The 19,169-nt window shown below is 27.5% G+C and overlaps 2 protein-coding genes across 3 annotated transcripts; both read left to right on the top strand.

Annotated features, from left to right (window-relative positions):
• Positions 1 to 4: 4 nt before the first annotated feature.
• Positions 5 to 2,680, top strand: LOC112681313 (the record flags this gene model as incomplete). Its single annotated transcript, XM_025551577.1, has 3 exons — positions 5 to 26; positions 93 to 414; positions 2,614 to 2,680. Coding segments are annotated over 3 exons (411 nt in total), but the record flags the coding sequence as incomplete, so codon positions are not given.
• A 3,956-nt stretch (positions 2,681 to 6,636) lies between these two features.
• LOC112681323 (N-acetylneuraminate 9-O-acetyltransferase) lies at positions 6,637 to 18,367 on the top strand. Of its 2 annotated transcripts, XM_025551590.1 has the most exons (15): positions 6,637 to 6,732; positions 6,886 to 7,080; positions 7,153 to 7,249; positions 10,423 to 10,687; positions 10,778 to 10,897; positions 10,953 to 11,087; positions 11,193 to 11,428; positions 11,497 to 11,628; positions 11,693 to 11,841; positions 12,830 to 12,999; positions 17,100 to 17,336; positions 17,404 to 17,510; positions 17,599 to 17,815; positions 17,879 to 18,097; positions 18,155 to 18,367. In XM_025551590.1, exons 2-15 carry the CDS (start codon positions 6,915 to 6,917, stop codon positions 18,278 to 18,280), a joined length of 2,376 nt encoding a protein of 791 aa, XP_025407375.1. In that variant the 5' UTR covers positions 6,637 to 6,732; positions 6,886 to 6,914; the 3' UTR covers positions 18,281 to 18,367. The 2 variants fall into 2 exon arrangements, with proteins under 2 accessions (XP_025407375.1, XP_025407376.1); XM_025551591.1 differs by lacking the exons at positions 6,637 to 6,732; positions 6,886 to 7,080 and having other exon boundaries at positions 7,154 to 7,249; positions 10,575 to 10,687.
• Positions 18,368 to 19,169: the final 802 nt, after the last annotated feature.

Here is a 19,169-nt window from a genome sequence, read left to right as displayed (position 1 = left end):
CACAATTACAAAACTAGAAACAAGAGGTAACAAATATTATTTTTATGTGTTTTGCACGTTTTATATATTAAAATATACTGTGTATGTTTTAGGTGTATTACTATCGAAAAGTGTAGATGTTGTAAATAATATACAGATTAAACACGAAGAATGCAATGGCAAAATAGCTAAATTGATTTTGGATAAATTCAACAAAGTTATATCGAAGAACAAAGGATGGGAAAATATTAAAAAGATCAACCAAGTATTGATTGGAGAAACCACAAATGATGACGATCTATCAAGTAGCAATCTTAATTTAGATAATTATTTAAGTATGAAATACGCCCCGATAACTTCGGTGGACGTAGAAAGATCGTTTTCGATGTACAAAAATATTTTAACTCCTAACCGACCAACCCTACTCGAAATTGGGTTAAGCCCAAGTATACCAAAAAGAGAAACACTTACTCCTGGTCGAATGGATTGGTCAATCTTTAAAAAAACTTTAAATGATAACATAAAACTAAACATTTCCTTAAAAACAACAGACGAAGTAAATGATGCGTTGGATTTTTTGACGTTATCAATACAGTCCGCTGCTTTGAGCGCCTCCATTACGAAAACTAACAAATCCTCGCATAATAAAACACCGCATCACATCCAAATCTTACTAGCAGAGAAACGCATGGCTAGAGCCAAGTGGCAAAAATCAAAATACCCCAATGACAAGATTAAACTTAATCAATTAAGTAACAAACTTAAAAAGTTAATTAGGAAGCATACAAATGACTCTTACAATTCATATGTTGAAGCTCTCACAACAACCAACTGCTCCTTATGGAAGGCAACTAAATCCCTACCACGGTTAAAACAACCTTCTCCCCTCTTCGTAAAGCAGATCACTCTTGGGCTATCACTGACCTCGAAAAAGTTAACATATTCGCTGAGCACCTATCGAAATGCTTTACTCCTCATGATATTCAGCCTAGTGCATCACAACTAGAAATAGTGGATAGTTCTCTCAATTCATCCCTACCCATGTCACTTCCCGCTAAAAATACCTCTCCGGGTGAAATTGAAAACATTATCAAGCAACTCCCTATTAAAAAATCACCAGGCCATGATCTAATTAGTAATGTTATTACAAAGAACCTTCCCAAAAATATTATTATTTTTTTATCACACATATTCAACGCCATTTTCCGACTATCGTACTTTCCAAACACTTGGAAATACTCGGTTGTTATTCTAATACCTAAGCCCAATAAACCACCACAAGATCCTGCCTCTTACAGACCCATAAGTCTTCTTCCAACCTTTTCAAAAATTGTTGAGGAAATTCTTTTAAAAAGACTCATTCATTTTGCCTCTTCAAAAAACATAATTCCACACACACAATTCGGATTCAGATCAAAACATTCTACATTGCACCAATTACACAGAACAGTTGATATCATATCCAGCTCCCTGGAAAAAAAACAGTTCTGTACAGCAGTATTTCTTGACATCTCCCAAGCCTTTGATCGGGTTTGGCACGATGGACTAATGTACAAACTTAAAAAGTTCTTACCCGCCCCTCTTTTCCTCTTGATAAAATCATATCTGTCAAATCGTTTCTTTACTGTTCGCTTAAACAACACCTACTCAATCCGTTATACTATTAGAGCTGGAGTCCCACAAGGAAGCGACATCGCTCCATTCCTTTACTCGATTTTCACTCATGACATACCCAATACATTTTATACATCTTTTGGCACATACGCTGATGACACGCTAATAACCGCCTCCCACGAAAGCCACGTCACAGCCAGTGAAATGATCCAAAACCATTTAAATATGACCAGCTTGTGGGCAAACAGATGGAAAATCAAAATAAACGAAACTAAATCTGTTCAAGTAACTTTTTCACTACGTAATCTCGATTCTCCACCTGTCACGTTAAACAATATAACAATTCCTAAGGCAAACGAAGTAAAATACCTTGGGCTAACTCTCGACAAACGCTTAACCTGGAGCCCACACATCAAATTTAAACGCAAAACTGTTAACTCTAGACTTCATATCCTTAGACCACTCTTAAAATCCAAACTTTCCCTTTCCAATAAACTTACTATATACAAATCAATAATTCGACCACCTTGGACATATGGTATACAGTTATGGGGCTCTGCAAAGCCCTCTAACACCAACACGCTTCAAGCTTTTCAATCTATCTGCCTACGATTAATAACATCCTCCCCTTGGTATTTCACAAACAATAATCTTCACAAAGACCTAAAAATTCCTACACTTAATCAATTAGCAAAAGCACATTACTTTAAATTTCACTCCAACTTAAACTCTCACAGTAATCCATTAATAAAGCAACTTTCTTCCACCTCACTTCTTGGCAATGTACGTAGAAGACTCAAAAGACAGTGGCCTAGAGACCTACTAAAATAAAAAAAAAAAAAAAAAAACCACGACATCAAAATGTTCTCGGTCGGGTGGTGCTGCTGAGTGCCTGCCCTTAAATGTTAAATTCTGTTATTTTACATTACATTAACTATCAAATTTACCCATTGTATATAATGTTATATAGATTGTAAATTACTTAAATAAAAATAAAAAAAAAAAAACTCCTAACCGTAGCCGTTTTTCTGAAGACAGCTTATCAAAATACATGGTAGTCGATTTTTTTTTTTTTAATACCAATTAGTTTATTTTGCATTAAATTAATTGGTATAACTCAAATAAGTTAATATTTAAAATTGTTTTTAACTAATTCTTAGAACAAACCTGGTCAAAGAAAAAGGTACCTAATCTATTTATACAAAATAGCATAAACTTAATGTAGTTTAGTATTCATGCTCATTTTTAATTTGTATTTTTCTCAAAATGTGTGCATTTGAAAGTGTTTAAAAAATGTTCACTATTTTATTTTGTAGTATATTTATGAATTGCTTTTTTATATAAATTAAATGCCTTTTTTTTGCCTTTTTTTACATTTTAAATCCTTTTTTTTATTGATTATATTGCCTTCAAATCCGAACCCTATATATCACATATTTTTTATTTTGGAAAAGTTGAGCTGCTGTTAAATGTTTAGTAAAATCAAAACATCTCTGAGCTTGAATAGATATTATGTCACATACTTCTAAAGCAGCCAATTTTTTATTGTTCATAGAATATTCTATTTGTTTTCTTTTGGAAGAACTTTCAATATTCGGTATTTCTGTAAGAGTTGTCAAATTGTCGCAATTTTTTTGAATTTCTATATTAAATTTTCTAACAGAATCTTGAACTTGTACTGGATCAGTGTTCCTTGCTTGAACAGCATTGTACAAACAATCAACCTGGGGCATAATTTTATGAAAACAATTAAGCCAAAAAATAAGATTCGAATCCTTTAGAAGTAGTTTAAGTCCTGTTGCTTGATTAATAGAACTAGATTGCGAGGATGCATCAATAATTTTCTCCATTTAATCAATCAACGTATCTCAATGTTCATAAACCATATTTACTATTCTAATATTAAAATTCCAACGTGTTTGAACTGTTTTTGGTAAACGAGCGCTTACTATTTCATCTAGTATAGCTAATCTCTGTGGAGAATTCAAAAAAAAATGTTGGAATTTGGGACAAATTTGAAAAAAATACTTTTACTTGTTTGTTTTGGGAAGTTGCTTGAGCCATAATTAAATTCAGTTGATGAGCGTTACAATGAATAAATAAGCATACGGATATTTTTCTTTTATTCGTACGTTAACTTCAGATTGACGACCACTCATAACTGCAGCTCCGTCATATGCTTGTGCAATGAATTTTTGAGGATTTTTTTCTATTATAGGATCGATTTCATTTAGAATAGTTCAGGTTAAGGAGTCTGCATCGTGTCCTGTAGGATTAAAAAATCCCCAAAAACGTTCCACAGGAATTCCTTTAATTTCATAACAAAATATTAATGCTAATTGAAATTTTTAAATATGTCAGTTGTTTCGTCCATAATAATAGATACAAACTCCGACTTATTAATTTCATTTAATATATAATCTCTTGTAACATTAAAAATACAATACAGTAATTCACTTTTAATGATTTTAAAATACCTTTGAAAACAGTAGATTTCTGAAAATGTTCCTGTAAACTTGGATCTAAATCTGAACAAAAGTTAATCAAACCATGAAAAACGCCTTGGTTTTTTGATGAAATTTTTTCATCGTAGCCACATAATGGTAATTCGCAATTTCCATAAAATTTTACACAATTTAAAATTTTTTCTAAAATATTTCGATTTTTAGAAACTAACTCATTATGACGGTTAATCCCTAATTTATAACCACTGTTGATTTGACTTCTGATGTCCATAGTTCCCAATACTTTGAAGTTTGCCTCATTTTGTAGATGTTTAAACGAATTTTAATGTTTATTTAATTTGACTAAAAGGTGTATTAAATCTTTTACACCAGTTTTACTCCAAGATAAATCACCTCCAAAACGTACACAAGGAAAACAAAATTAAGATACTGTAGTTTCACACACACAGAGCCATTTAAACTTTTGATAAAGCTCAATATTGAAATGACGAGTATATTATTTTTGTCCTTTTTAAGTAATATTAATCAAGTTAGATAAATTTGGTAGAGTTTTACCCAAATTTTTAATTTACACTTTTTTTTAAGTTAAAGATGAAAATTTTAGTTTTAAATTTTCTTGAATCGAATTTATAATATGAATAATAAATAAAAATATGATATATATTATTATAAAATATAAATAACAAATATTATTTACTATATTAAAATACTACTCATAATTCCAGAATACCAAACCGTATATAAAATAATTAAAATAAAAATATTCACCGTATTTAATTTTATATACTTGTAACAACCACTACACTACTACTGATCAGTGTTGCCAAAAGCCAAAAGGCCATCGTCCATATATATTTTATTAAATTACTGTACAAAATCGTAAGTAAATAAATTTAATCGTGTTAAATTCGTAGTTAAGTGATAATATTCACGTAATATTTATTATCAGTTCGAGTTTAACATCAAAATCAAAATATTATGTCAGTTCGTATTCCATGTAATATTCTAATACTTAATATCACGGCCACGATTCAAAATATATCTAAGGTGTATCTTTATTTATGATCATGGCTATAATAGTCCATACTTACTATTCAGATACACTATTATTCTATTCGGTCTATTGATACTAGTACCTATAGCTGTGGTCCTAACACTGTTGCTCGATGTGATAAGAAATAAAAGAGAATGGGGTGGCATGTGTGATTAGAATAGATCAAAAGGTAAATCAAATATCAAAAATGAGTGTAATTACAACTTTTTAATAAGTATAAAAGAATATATCATAGTCAACAAAAAATTAAAAATAAAACATTTAAATATTAAGATGTATAATTTCCAAATTCTACTACTATTAGTTATATTTAGTATTATAGGGTAAATTATTATTATTTACCAATAATTGATATGGTATAAACCTAAAACTTAAAGTGCAATACCTAAAAATAATTCAAGAATTCAGAATGTCTTTATGTCGGTAAATAGAATTACCATATTTTTCCGTGTTTTTGACAGGTCCGTCCATGGTCCGTACTAATGACCAAATTACCGTACTGCCCCAACCGGGACCGTACAGCTGGCAACACTAATACTGACTGACACAGCCACGCCGTCCGAATTGTTCGACAGAAATCGTCGCACATCATAGTTTTATGGCCACTGTCAATGCCGATAAAATACAATTATATATAGGTATGGTCTAAATACTGTGTTTATAATGTGTGATTCATGGTAAAGCACATACACACGACCTATTGTAGTGATAGCAACGGGTCGCGTTCCGCCGCCCGAATTGTACGACAGAAATCATTGCACATCATAGCTTATACGACCGCCACCGCCGATAATATGATGTTTTATCTTCTATAAAAACTGGTTTTTATATGTGCAACGTAGCACACATCACATAATATCGACAGCCGCACTGTAATATACACATATATATTTATTATTTGTGATATATATAAAATAATGAAAATAATAATAATTCTTATAAAAATATTAAAAATAAAATCAAATATTTTGTAATTTCAGTTGGGGGTGCGATCGCACCATCGCACTAGACACGAGCCGCCACTAAGTAGACCCCAACCTGCGTCCTCAAATGACGTCACTGCGTCCCGAAAACATTTTTCGGGACATTGGCACACGAAATCCAAAACCGGTGATTATCCCGGTATTCCGGGACGTATGGCAACCATAATAATTATAATCAATTCTACTCCGTAATAATAATAAAAAAAAAATTAAATGTGTTAATTAGTTTTTAATAATTTTCATTTATGTTCTAAGTTGCTTAATTTTCTATAGCCGTTTTTAAAATTAGTCAAATAGTTGAATTTGTCTGAAGGTATCATTAATAAGTATTTATTCTTTATAGTAATAATAATAAATGTATAACATTAAAATTTGTTTTTAAAAAGTTTGGAAATAATTTTAAATACAGTTCTTAATAATAAATGTGAGATGTTTTAATTGATGTATTTTAATTAATAATTAAATAAATTATTGGTTTTAACAAAAATAGTTATAAACAAGTTACAATACTAAAAGTTGCTGGACTATGGCTACACTGATTCAGCCCCAATGATTTCATCCTCCTGAAAAAAAATGTGTTAATGTAAATTATAGTGTAATATTGTGTGCACTTTATTTTATGCATATGAACATTTAGGTAATTTTCACTTATCTTTTTGGTTTGCTCACTGTGTTTTGTAAATATTTTACCGTGTCAATAATGTTTGAAAAATAATCTAGAATTATTTAATTTATTTGTTTAAACATTAGTGTTGGTAATTTGTGTAAATCTGTAAAATACTGATTTTAGCTATGGTTATGTTATCTATTGTGTGAAAAATGGCCGATGATCAAATCTCTGATGATGCCCCTCTCTTATGCAATGAATCCGTTCAAAGGCACGATGATATTAACAAAAAATTCAACTCTAAAAATGCTAAGAAAATAGCGTTATGTTTTGTTTTCTGGTTTATTGTTATTCATTCTTGTATTCATTTATTCTATGGTAAGTAGAAATATTTTGAGTGTAATTTTGAATTTCCATTTTATTTATTTATTCAATTATTTATTATTATAGCAAGAGATTCTTGTAAATGGCTTCTATCCGATGGACGATATAAAGGTGACATGGGCTGGCAACCATATGGTTGTATGATGCATGAATATAGTGAATTGTAAGTTTGTATTTTAATTAATTTGTTCATATTCATTTATTAATTAATTTGATTATTATTATACGTATGATTAGAGTCCAATTAAAAAGAGTAGCATAATGGTAATATAAAATGCACATTAAAATAAATAAAATGAACTATACATGAAATAAGGATGTTTGCTAAGAATATAAAATAGATATAACAGGTGATTTATTTAGTAGAAAATAAAGAGTTTGAAAAAGGACTGGTATGGTAGAAAGGATTATGGAAATAAATTTTTATAAGGAGAGAAAATCTATTTAATTGGATAAGATTTTGGATAGGAAAAATTGGTTTGCCAAATATCTCTAACAGCAAGACTTGTAAGATCTAACATGACCAGAATCGTTGAATAGTCGTGAGGTAGACAAGAATGTTGAGTATTAAGATAACCTTGTAGAGTTATATTAGCCAAGTAATATATATATAGCAGTTAAAATTGCAGTCCTTGTTATCATTTGTAGCAAAATTGTTAACTTAAATATACAATTATACATTAATCATGACAATGGATTACTTATGAAGTTTAAACAGTGGCTTAAAATCAGTTGAGTAGAAAGAGAAAGAATTTCCTTTAAAATTAGATAATTAATCTACATATCTTAATTATATAATTATAATCAGGGCCTGAAAAATGTTTGAAAGCATTTGCATGTTTTTATTGGTTTATTCAATTTATTGCTGAGTAAGCTTGAAATTATTTTCATGACATAACGAAAAACTTATTTAAAGTTTACAGTGCATATTTTTGCATATTTAGTGATTTAATAAATATAAGTGCATATTTCTTAATTTTGCAATTTTTTAGAGCATATTTTTGATGATTATAGATAAATTGATAATACAATTTAAAAATGTTGCAATAATAAAATTATATTTATTTTGAAAGTTTTCATTAGATATTGATATAAAGCATTAGACCTATCATGATTTTCAAATCCCAAGTTGATACAAAAAGTTCAGCTTTATTTATATTTACTCACATAAATTTAATGATTATCATTGATTGCATTAATTGGTTTTTTTTTTATTTCATATGGCGATTAATCAAATAATCAGCAATCTTACAACTTTTAAAAATATTAGAAAATGTTTAGCGGTTCAATGCAATAGTTTTGCAAATAAAATGTCAATCTATTTCTCACTAAAAATTGGGTTCTAAGAGTTTTTTTCTTTTTATTTATGCTTTATAGCAGCGGCTCTCAAACTGTGCTCCGCGGATCCATAGGGCTCTGCTGACATATCTTAATTCATTAAATTTAAATATTATTATGTATTTTAGTTATTGAAGAAAAACACTGGTATGATCACCTGAATTATGCAACGAGTTATACGTTTTAGGGATACCCATTTCATTTTAAAATAAGACTTCAGATAATATTTGGTTATTCTAAATTCGTTACTTGGATGATATTTTCACAAAATTTAATGAAGTAAATTTATCAATGCAACGTAATATTAGCATAAATTTTACAGCAAGTTACAAAATCCAAACTTCTAAAAAAAAATTGATTTTTAAACTGTGTATTTTTCTCAATATGAAATATTTAAAATAAAATTTGTATCGAATATAAATTCCTAATTTTTGGAGCTCCATAAATATGTATGTGAACTTAAAAGTTTGAGAACCACCGCTTTATAGATATATAATTTAATGGGACATTTTGAAAGAAAATTTCAAGTTATTTATTTATTTTATTTTATCTCATATATTTAAACCTAAAAATTATGTTTAGCTTAGTAAACATTTGTATTGTTGTTTTATACGAGTATATAGTTAGTAAAAATATCTTTATTTATGAACATTGTTGCATTAAAAAAATAAATATAAGTTTATATTTTTAAAGCATATTTGTTCTTTTTTAAGTGCATAAGTTCATGCATATTTAGTACTTTTTAAGTGTATTAAGTTCCAAGTCCTTCTTGTAATTATATATTTATTAGTTTATTATGCTTAATTTAATTTAAAATTAATTAAGACTACTTCCTTTTACTGGTAATCATAATCTCGTTAATACAGTTATAGTGTTCTGGTCTCAATAGGCGTAACTGGGGGAGGGGTTAGGGGACTTAGCCCCTCCCCCATAAATATTACATGTTATATATGGCATACCGCATACAGCATATTTAACTCACAATAGTGTCACATACAAAAAAAAGACACATTGCAGTAAATCCAACTTAGCTCAGAATCTAAAATATATTAACATAGTTTATAAGATTAGAGGTAATCTACAAGTTATTTTAAGTTTTGGTAGGTAGGCTGTAGCCCCCCGGATGTTTTATCCTAGTTGCGTCTATGTTGGTCTCCCAGGTATACAATTTTTTTCTTGATCTAAATCGTAAATAGATTTACAGTTCATTAAAAATTATTTTCTTTTGAATTTAAAGTGACAAACTATTTAAATTAAAAATTTCATTCAGATTATAAAATTTGTCCAAGTATATAATTTTCATATCTTGTATGGTGATTAAAGTTTATTATATTGAATAAATTATTTTTAGCTACTTAAGATTAAAATCATACATGAATTTAAAATAAAAAAATTATCTATTTATTTTGAATTAAAACCCTATGATCTTGTAGATATTAATTAGTCATGTAATGTTTGTTTTTTACATACTAGCAGAAATTTGATAACTAAAAATTTAAATCTTCAATTTATGAGAATTTTTTAACACATTCAATGTAGTCTAATACTTCAAGATTTAGTATAATATGATGCCAATTAATTTTATATAAAATAGATGGCGTTTTTTATTTATCTTCAACTAATGTTTATAATGGTACAAACCATATTTAAAAAAAAAAAAGGTTGCTGACTATACAGTCTGTAAAAATCAGTATAGACTAATGCCACAATTTAACCAATTATCATAACTTTTCATTGAATAAAATGTTTATAAGATGTGTTACTAATAGTTAGTAATTATTGTAAACTATACAATTATTATTATGTATTCTATTGATCATGGTCCATTAAAATTTATTATAATTAAATAAATAAATTTCAAGGAAAGCAGAACTATTAAAAATTATTATTAATTTTTAATAATAATATTATATATAATAATAAATATGTAACATATATATATTCATAAGACAGTAAATAATTATTTTTCTCTTAACAAAAATACTATTTTTATTTTAGGGATTGTAGCCGTTGCTTAAAATATTTAGCATTTAGAGGACGTTATAATCAGTTTCTTTTTATTGGTGACTCTAGAATACAAGATATATATAATGCATTTATACATACTATAGAACCAAAAGCACAGTTGGTTCAAAATTCCAAATTTTCAGATTTCCATGACTCCAATCAATCATTTCCTGATAGTCGTCTCAAATTATATGTTAATTTTGTTTGGAGTCCATTTGTTTTAGATTCAATGGTTCAAGTGTTTAAAAAACTGAAAGCAAGTAAATTGAACATTCATAAAATTAAAATATTTTTACATAATATTTGGCCTAAATAAAAATACAATTTACAGTGATATATGCTATAGGATGTGAATGATAAACCTCAAGTAATTGTAGCAGGAAGTGCAATTTGGCCCATCATACAATCCAATGGTTCTTTAAATGGTATTCAAGATTATATTGCTAATCTTACCCAACTGATACAGGTAATTTTTGATTATGTATGATTTATAAAAATTGGTAATTATTTATAATTTTTAGCCAATCAATGATATCTCATCTAAATCAACTGTATTATGGGTGTTGCAAGAACCAGTTGAAGAAAGTAAACTAGATAATTCATTGTCTATGGTGACTAATAATTTGATTGATCTTTATAATGAAGCTGCAATGGATGTATGTTTATAAAATTACTTTTAAAAATTGTAGTATATATATTTAATACAAATATTTTTTAAAAACTTAAATTTTTGAAAATTAAGTTGACTTGTTACTGTTAAGGTTTTAAGTAAAAGTTCAGCTGAAATGTGGTGGAGTTCAAGACTTGTTTCTCAGGGTGAAATGAATGATAGCCCTGATGGTCTTCATTCTAGTAATGCATCTTTAAGATTAAGAGCTCAAATACTTCTAAATTTATATTGTAATGATCATATGAATTTCAATGATGGCACTTGTTGTTCTAGCACTGAACCTTATACTTCATTACAAAGTTATATGTTATTATTTTTTATCATTTGGTAAGTCAGTTAAATTTATGTATCCATCAATTTATATTTTTCAATGAACTTGAATTTTTTTCTTTCAGTATTTTAATTGGAATTTTAATGGCTGTAAGATATCAACAGAATAGACTGTCTAAAAATGAACCATCTTATGTGGTAATGGTTTCTCTTGCAAAATTAGGTCTTATTATGATTTATTTTTATATATGTGACAGGTACTTTTTTTATTATTATTTTTTTTTTTAATGCATTATGTTTGATATGTTTCTGGATTTTCAGAACTAATTTTTTCATGAAAGAAAACAAATATTACTCTGATGCAAGTTTTTGGTTACCTGTAGGTTATGTATTTGTGCTTGGTTTATTTTTTACTGAAGAAAGTAGATATACAAAAGTACTTCACCGAGATCAAACTGATGAATGGAAAGGTATTTTTAACTAATTATTTAATAACTAATATGTATTTTAGTAATACAAATAAGTGAATGAAATATATAATGGTTATATTACGCTACACACAAATGTGCGCTGTACACAAGTGGAAATTCAGGACATGGGTGGCTGGCCCCAAATAGTTGGGAGAAAGGCAAAGGAGAAGAAAAAAACCTTTTCATTGGCTTTACAGTAACATTCTTCATAGATTATCATGGAATAGAGGAAATCATAAAAATTCTTTTGACAGCATTTTAAACAAATAATTTTTTACAAAAATATAGCCAAAGATATATTAATTTGTTTATAATATATACTTTTTGAATTAAGAATAACATTGAAAAACACACTTGACAAGTGTTTAAACCATGTTTGTATACTACTGTTAGCAGTCATTATTAGTCAACATGTTAATTATAGTTTAAGTTTAATTTAACTCAAAACTCATTTGAATGTATGGCATACATCTATGGTGATCTGCTTAAAAGTTATACTCAAAGAATCCAAATACTTCAAAAATTATATACTAAATCAACTCAAACCATACACATCTTGTCCCTAAAATAATTAGAATACCTAAAATACATTATACCCAATTTAAAAATTTGCTCTAAAAGTCCATAATCACTACAGCAATCCCCATGTTCATAATCTTTTAGATATTTATATTTAGGAAACTCTCCTAGTAGACTCCGATTACAATAGTCCCTTGGACTTAATCTACTTAAAAATATCACCAAAACCTTAACCCAAGTCCATGTGTCATCACTGGATAGTTACAACATCAAGCTATATTAAAGAAAAAAATGATCACTATCAATTATGCTTATTGTATTTTAATATGTTATACAGATTAAATAATTTACAAAATTAAGAATAAAATGTTAAATATTTTATGATAATAGGAACATGATTTTGTATATAATAAATATGCATTTTTAATTGAAATATATTTTAAAAAGTAAAATTTTCTTTTTTTTTAAGGATGGATGCAATTAATAATTTTAATATATAATTTAACTGGAGCAAGTTTAAAAGTTTCAATTGCAAATCATGTTCAAATATTGATAGCTGCATACTTGTTCCTTACTGGCTATGGTCATTTTTATTATTTGTGGCATAGAAGTGATTCAGGACTTACTCGTTACTTTCAGGTAACTTCTTCATGATTTATCAATTTAAAAATGTCATAACAAGTTTATATATTACTCTCCTTTATCATTCTCTTGTCTTGTGTGCATTTTTAACTACTGGACGGAGAACTGATAAAGGTGAGTGGTATGAAATATATATACATACTGTTAATAGACAAAATGTAAAGAATTACTTAAGTTAAGTGTTTAAAGTGGCTATTTAATTTTTTTATTATTATAGTCCTTAAAATTTCCTTGCAATTATTTCCTTCCAAACTTGTTAAATACTTTTAAAATTAGTAAAAACTTACATAAACACATTTAATTACGATTTTTTAATATCAGTTTTATTTTAAATTTAGATTAAAATAAATGTTTTAATATTTATACTTGGTATAGCAAAGAAAGATTTTTGGTGATGATAGTTTTTTACTACATAATAAATCGAAAATCAGAAGATGATTTTTTTTATATTTTATTTATTGCAAACCTATAATTGTGGTATGTTTTATTTTAATTTTAATTTTTAAATGTAATTTAAATATTTTTTTAAATACATTTCCTAAGTTTAAAAAGAAACTTAAACTAGCTACATTTGTTACATTATTAAATTTATATTATTATAGTTATATAACTATTTTGTTAATCTTTTTTAATGCTTACTATTCATGTTATATATAGAGTATTGGTACTATGAATGATAATGAAATAATAATTAATGTTGATTAAGCTAGATGGCCAGGTTAATAATAAGATCAATTGTTTTGTTCTTTATAAATAGTTTTACTTATTTAGTATATTGTTTCTTTGCTCAGTTCTAATTTATGTTATTTTAATTAATTTGAATATATATATATATATAGATTGAGAGTTAAAACCGGTCAATTGACTTATGTTAATTTATTACTAGTATATTTATAATAAACAAACGTCTTATAATGGTCAATCCAAAATTCAAATTTAACATATCTATTGGGTAATATGAAACAATATGCTATTGTAATATTTATTGAGATTAGTTAAATAAAAGAAAATCTTTTTTTGTTCTGTGATATCAGTTGAATTTCAGTCATCAGTTTCATATATTCTACAATTACAAACAAGAAAACTTATTAAAACTCACATAATTAGATTGGTATAAGTATTAAAAGTTTTTAATTGTTAAAAATCAATTACTCTTGGATATGTACTATGTATTAATATATCAAATAATCAATAAATAATATTGTTTTTGCTTGTTGTAGTAACTCATATAATTAATAGCTTGATTCGATGAACAAGTAAGGTATTACAATAACAAAATATTTATTGGAATCTAACTAAAATATATATAAAAAGGTAGGTAACTAAAAAGCACTAAATTGTCCATTGATCAAATAGTTATGACTCATAACCTGTGAGTTACTGCTAGTTATTTAACAAGCTTTATTATAGGTTATAAATCATTTTTCTTTTTCTTATTGTATCTGTTAGATTCTATTAATTTCGTCTCTTTCTGGTGGCTTCGAGTTTTAGAAAAAATTATAATAATTATTTTTATACAAAGTATAATGGAAGATTCTCAATAGTTAATAAAATTCATATTATTTAGAATATTATTCTCTGCAATAGTTTGTAGGTCATGCAATTAGTGGCCACTTGATAAAGAGATTACAGGAGTTTATGGTTATACATGAATAAATAAATAAATAAATCATTACATAGTAATCAGAATTGATTCTAAAAATCCAAAACTAATATATAACAGTCAAGTTCCTACATTAAATTTACATAGTATTATGATAGTACAGAATCTAATAATGCAAATGGTTTTTGAAAATAAAATAGATATACTAATATTTAGTGAGCTAAATAAGATCGCTGAACAAAAGGGTGGTTCATAAGTGAAGATGAAAGATGCAACGTAATGTATGTTGTAACAGCAGCAATGAAGCCACTCCACTAGAAACCTTTGTTCCATTATTTCACTATATTGCCAACAACTTTAACTCGGCTTCATGACTTACTTTTTAGCAGGCATTAACTGATAAACAAATGTCAAAATATCTGAGTCATAAGAAGTTACCTCACTGGAAGAACTCATTTATGAGGACAGTGAGTCGCATAATGTTAGGAGCAAAATTTCATGGAAATCGATCTTGGGCCTTTTGCTGTAGAACCTAATGTATGATGATCTTCTGAGATCAGAACTGCCATGAGACAATACAAGAGCCTCAAGCGTTCATCAAATATTTTGTTGTCATAGCAACAGGCAAAATCACGGTATAACTGGTAAAAAGTTGTGAATAACTTCTTGGAAGTAGTGGCTGTGAAGATGAAGAACTGTGGTCTAAAGCTATTAGTGATAAAAACTGAGACAGTAATGCTAAGACTACCTAAAACAATGGTTCCCTAACTTTCTTTTCCACGGTGCCCTGCTGTGAATAACATGAAAGATAGAACAAAAAAAAAAATATTTTGTTAACCAATTTTATTAAAATTTAACTTAATTATAAAAAATGAAGGCATTTTTAAACTTAAAAAATAAATAAATAAAAATTATTTTTTTTATTATTATAACTATTACTTATTATAATATTATAAGGTTCAAATGAGACTGTCCGAATATACAATAGAAAATATTACATTATTTGATATAAAGTTTACAAAAACAATAAGGGAAATAAATTCTTTACATTTTAAACTATTTGTTATGAAGCGTAGACCGTGGTACCCTTAGAAAGTGCTTGCGGTATCCCTAGGGTATCTTGGTGCACAGTTTGGGAACCACTGACCTAGAGCATACAAATCTAGAGATAAAAATTCAAATTAAATATTTAGAAATTCCATTAAATAAAAGTTAGAATTTATGATACATTTAATTTAATATTTAACATTTAATCACAACAGCTGTCAATGCAATCGTCTCGGTAACATCTCTGTTTAGACTTGTCTAATGTAGGCGGTATAAGACAGCTGCTTATGACAATAGTGCATAGTAAATTATTATATGCCACACAATGCGGTCCGAGACGCTATTTTCAAGAAATAAAACTAATATAATGCTGAACATAATGGGAGGGATGGCTCTTAGGATCGCGTCCGTCTATAGAACAGTTCTTAACACTAGTGATTCCTGTAGTTAATATCCTACTAATTCACGTGCTAGCATAAGAATGCAGCCAAATCTACCTCAATAGGAAAATTAGAAACATAGTATCAATTAGAAAATAAGCCAAAAATGTATTGATAAACAAATGGTAAAAGGGATGGAACGATAGAACAACCAACTGCTAAATCTGGAGACTTATTAAGAATATTAAAGCATGGATAACAAGAACATTTGGATGTATTAAATTTCATCAATCATAAATGTTAACCGGATATGTTTGTTTTCCTGATTACCTCTTTAGGTTTAAGAGATCAAATAGTCGTAGCTGCTATGACTGCAATGCTCCAATAGATGATGTTGAACATTAACTATTCCGATGTGACTGATGGTGAAAGAAAAAAAATACTAAACGCAAATTGGAAGGTGAACTAGTGCCAGAATGGGTAATTTGATGTGTTGCAGTAAGCGCTGCCAATTTAAGTGCTAGGTACTAAGGAAGAAGAAGAGAAACATCATTTAAGGTAGCCAACTTAGTAAGAGAAGAAAAATAGTGGGCCGAAAACCAGATGATGAGAAAAACAGTAGCTTCAGAATTTGCATTGTAATAACATTTATATTATGTTCACATTCTTGATTTAAAATAAACGATGCTTAATAGAGGAACAGATGACCCGCAAGGATGAAATATCTCTCCCATTCTCAAAAATATATTATAATAGATATATATGTATATATAAATAAAAAATATGTATAGAAGTTAATAACTACTAATTATTATTAGAACTCAAATCCCTTCATTGAAAAAAATTCAGATTTATAAATTCACTCATAGATACCATAGTATATAAAAGTATTTTCTGTTAAATTTTAAGTTATATTAATTTGAATTTTGTGTTTTTTACATAAAGGTTACAAAAAGTGATTGTGATATTTCAATTTTTATTATACTTGTCTCAATATCTATTTTACTTGTTAATTAAATGTGAATAATTCCATATGCTAATATATATTAAATATATTATTTTTACAGATATTATTCAGACTGAACATGTTGACTGTTGTGTTATGTATGTGTATGAACAGACCGTACCAATTTTATTTTTACATACCATTAGTATCATTTTGGTTTACTGTTCTATATTTACTATTAATTTGTCCACCTCGTGTCACTGCTTCGTCTTCTGAAATAAGACCAGCACAATATTTATACATAATTTTAAAAATATTAGCACTATTTATTTTCATTACCATACTTTATATGTCTGAGGTATATTTATTGAATACATTTGTATACTAAATAAAATATGTTTGACTACTATGCATTTAAATTATAGGTATTTTTTGATAAAATTTTTCTTACACGTCCATGGAAAGCTTTATTTGTTACCACAGATGACGATATACATGAATGGTGGTATCGATGGAAACTAAATCGTTTTAGGTATTACATGTATAAAATATTACAAATTTACCTAAGTACCTAATTGACAATGTATGTATAAGTATTTATTTTTTAATTTATTTTTTAGTGTTGTTTATGGCGTAATATTTAGTTTTGCTATCATCCTAGCTCAACGATATAATTTAATAGATGATAATAATCACAGTAATTTAATATCGCCTCGGTTAGCTGTATTCTCTTCGTTCCTGGCATTTATTGGACTTATTGCCTCAACTGTTTATAATATTCTGTGTCAAAATAAAACTGAATGCTATGAATTATTATCTTATATATCAGTTATTCCTGTAAGTAATACAATTCTACATTTTGAAATGTCTATGAATTAAAATGTTTTGTTTTGTGTACAGATAGTTGGTTATATTATTTTAAGAAATATTTCTGGAGTATTAAGAACACGTTTCTCCAGCTTATTTGCTTGGTTTGGCAGAATTTCTCTAGAATTAATGGTTTGTCAATGTCATATATGGTTAGCAGCTGATACTCATGGAGTTCTAGTATTATTGCCAGGTTATCCAGTACTTAATGGCTTGATAGTTTCATTCATATTTATTTGTATCTGCCATGAGGTAAATATTTCCTTTTAGCATACAAAACTACTTTTAAATAAATATTTTATTTATCAGTTGCATGAAATTACAATCAAATTAACACCGTATGCTGTGCCATCTGACCATAAGGACTTGTTCCGTAACCTAATATGTTTCATATTATTATTGATACCATTAGGAGCAAATGATGGTATGTTTTAAATATGAAGTGATTAATCACAATTTATACAACATTAGGTAATGAGATTTATCAACTGTGCAATTATTTTATATTTTTAAGAATGATATTATTCATTTCATATAATTTTTTTTATAAAAATTTAATTAATATTAGATTGTTTATAAATTAAATATGTTAATTTGTATATTTCATGTAAAATGTTAACTACATTGATAAATAGTATCAATTAATAATAGATTAATATTATCTTAGAAAATAATGTTTTGACAAGAACAACCTATAAAAAGTATAAATACTAAGATTATATTTTTAAATTGATGTGAGATAAATATATGTATAGTTTCTTCTGACTGTATAAAATAATTTTTTTGTAAACAAAATACTATAAATGCAGATGGATATAATGGTTGTTTTTTTTTTTTGTTTGTTTCATAAATCAATTCCATTTTTGTGAAAAGAAGTTAAATATTTTAAAGATTTATTGTTCCGATACAATAAAAAAATAATTACTTAATAGGAATTAAATTTCCCTAGTAGCATGTGGTTATTGCAGCTTATAGTAAATTGAACATTTGCAGAATTTAGTGTACAAAATAAAGGTCTACCTTGTTATAGTTCAGTGTTTAATATTTCTCGTTATTCTATTGAAGTTTGCCAAATAATTCCTTCATTTTAAATATGGTTTTTTACAGTATTGAAATCATTTGACAAAATTTAACACAGTGATTGCTAGGCTTAGGGACTTATAGCTCTATAAAACACATAAATATGCATAATAATATGCATTAAAAAAAAAAAATAACCACATAGTACACAAAATAAAATGTGTCCATCGCAGGGGCGTATTTCAGGGGGTCAAAGGGGGCGATTGCCCACCCCCTCTAAATCCATATTTAATGAATCGATTAT

This window comes from Sipha flava, unplaced genomic scaffold, assembly GCF_003268045.1.
Source record: "Sipha flava isolate LNK unplaced genomic scaffold, YSA_version1 18993_pilon_pilon, whole genome shotgun sequence".
NCBI classification, from domain to species: domain Eukaryota; kingdom Metazoa; phylum Arthropoda; class Insecta; order Hemiptera; family Aphididae; genus Sipha; species Sipha flava.
This window is presented reverse-complemented; position numbering and strand designations above follow the sequence as displayed.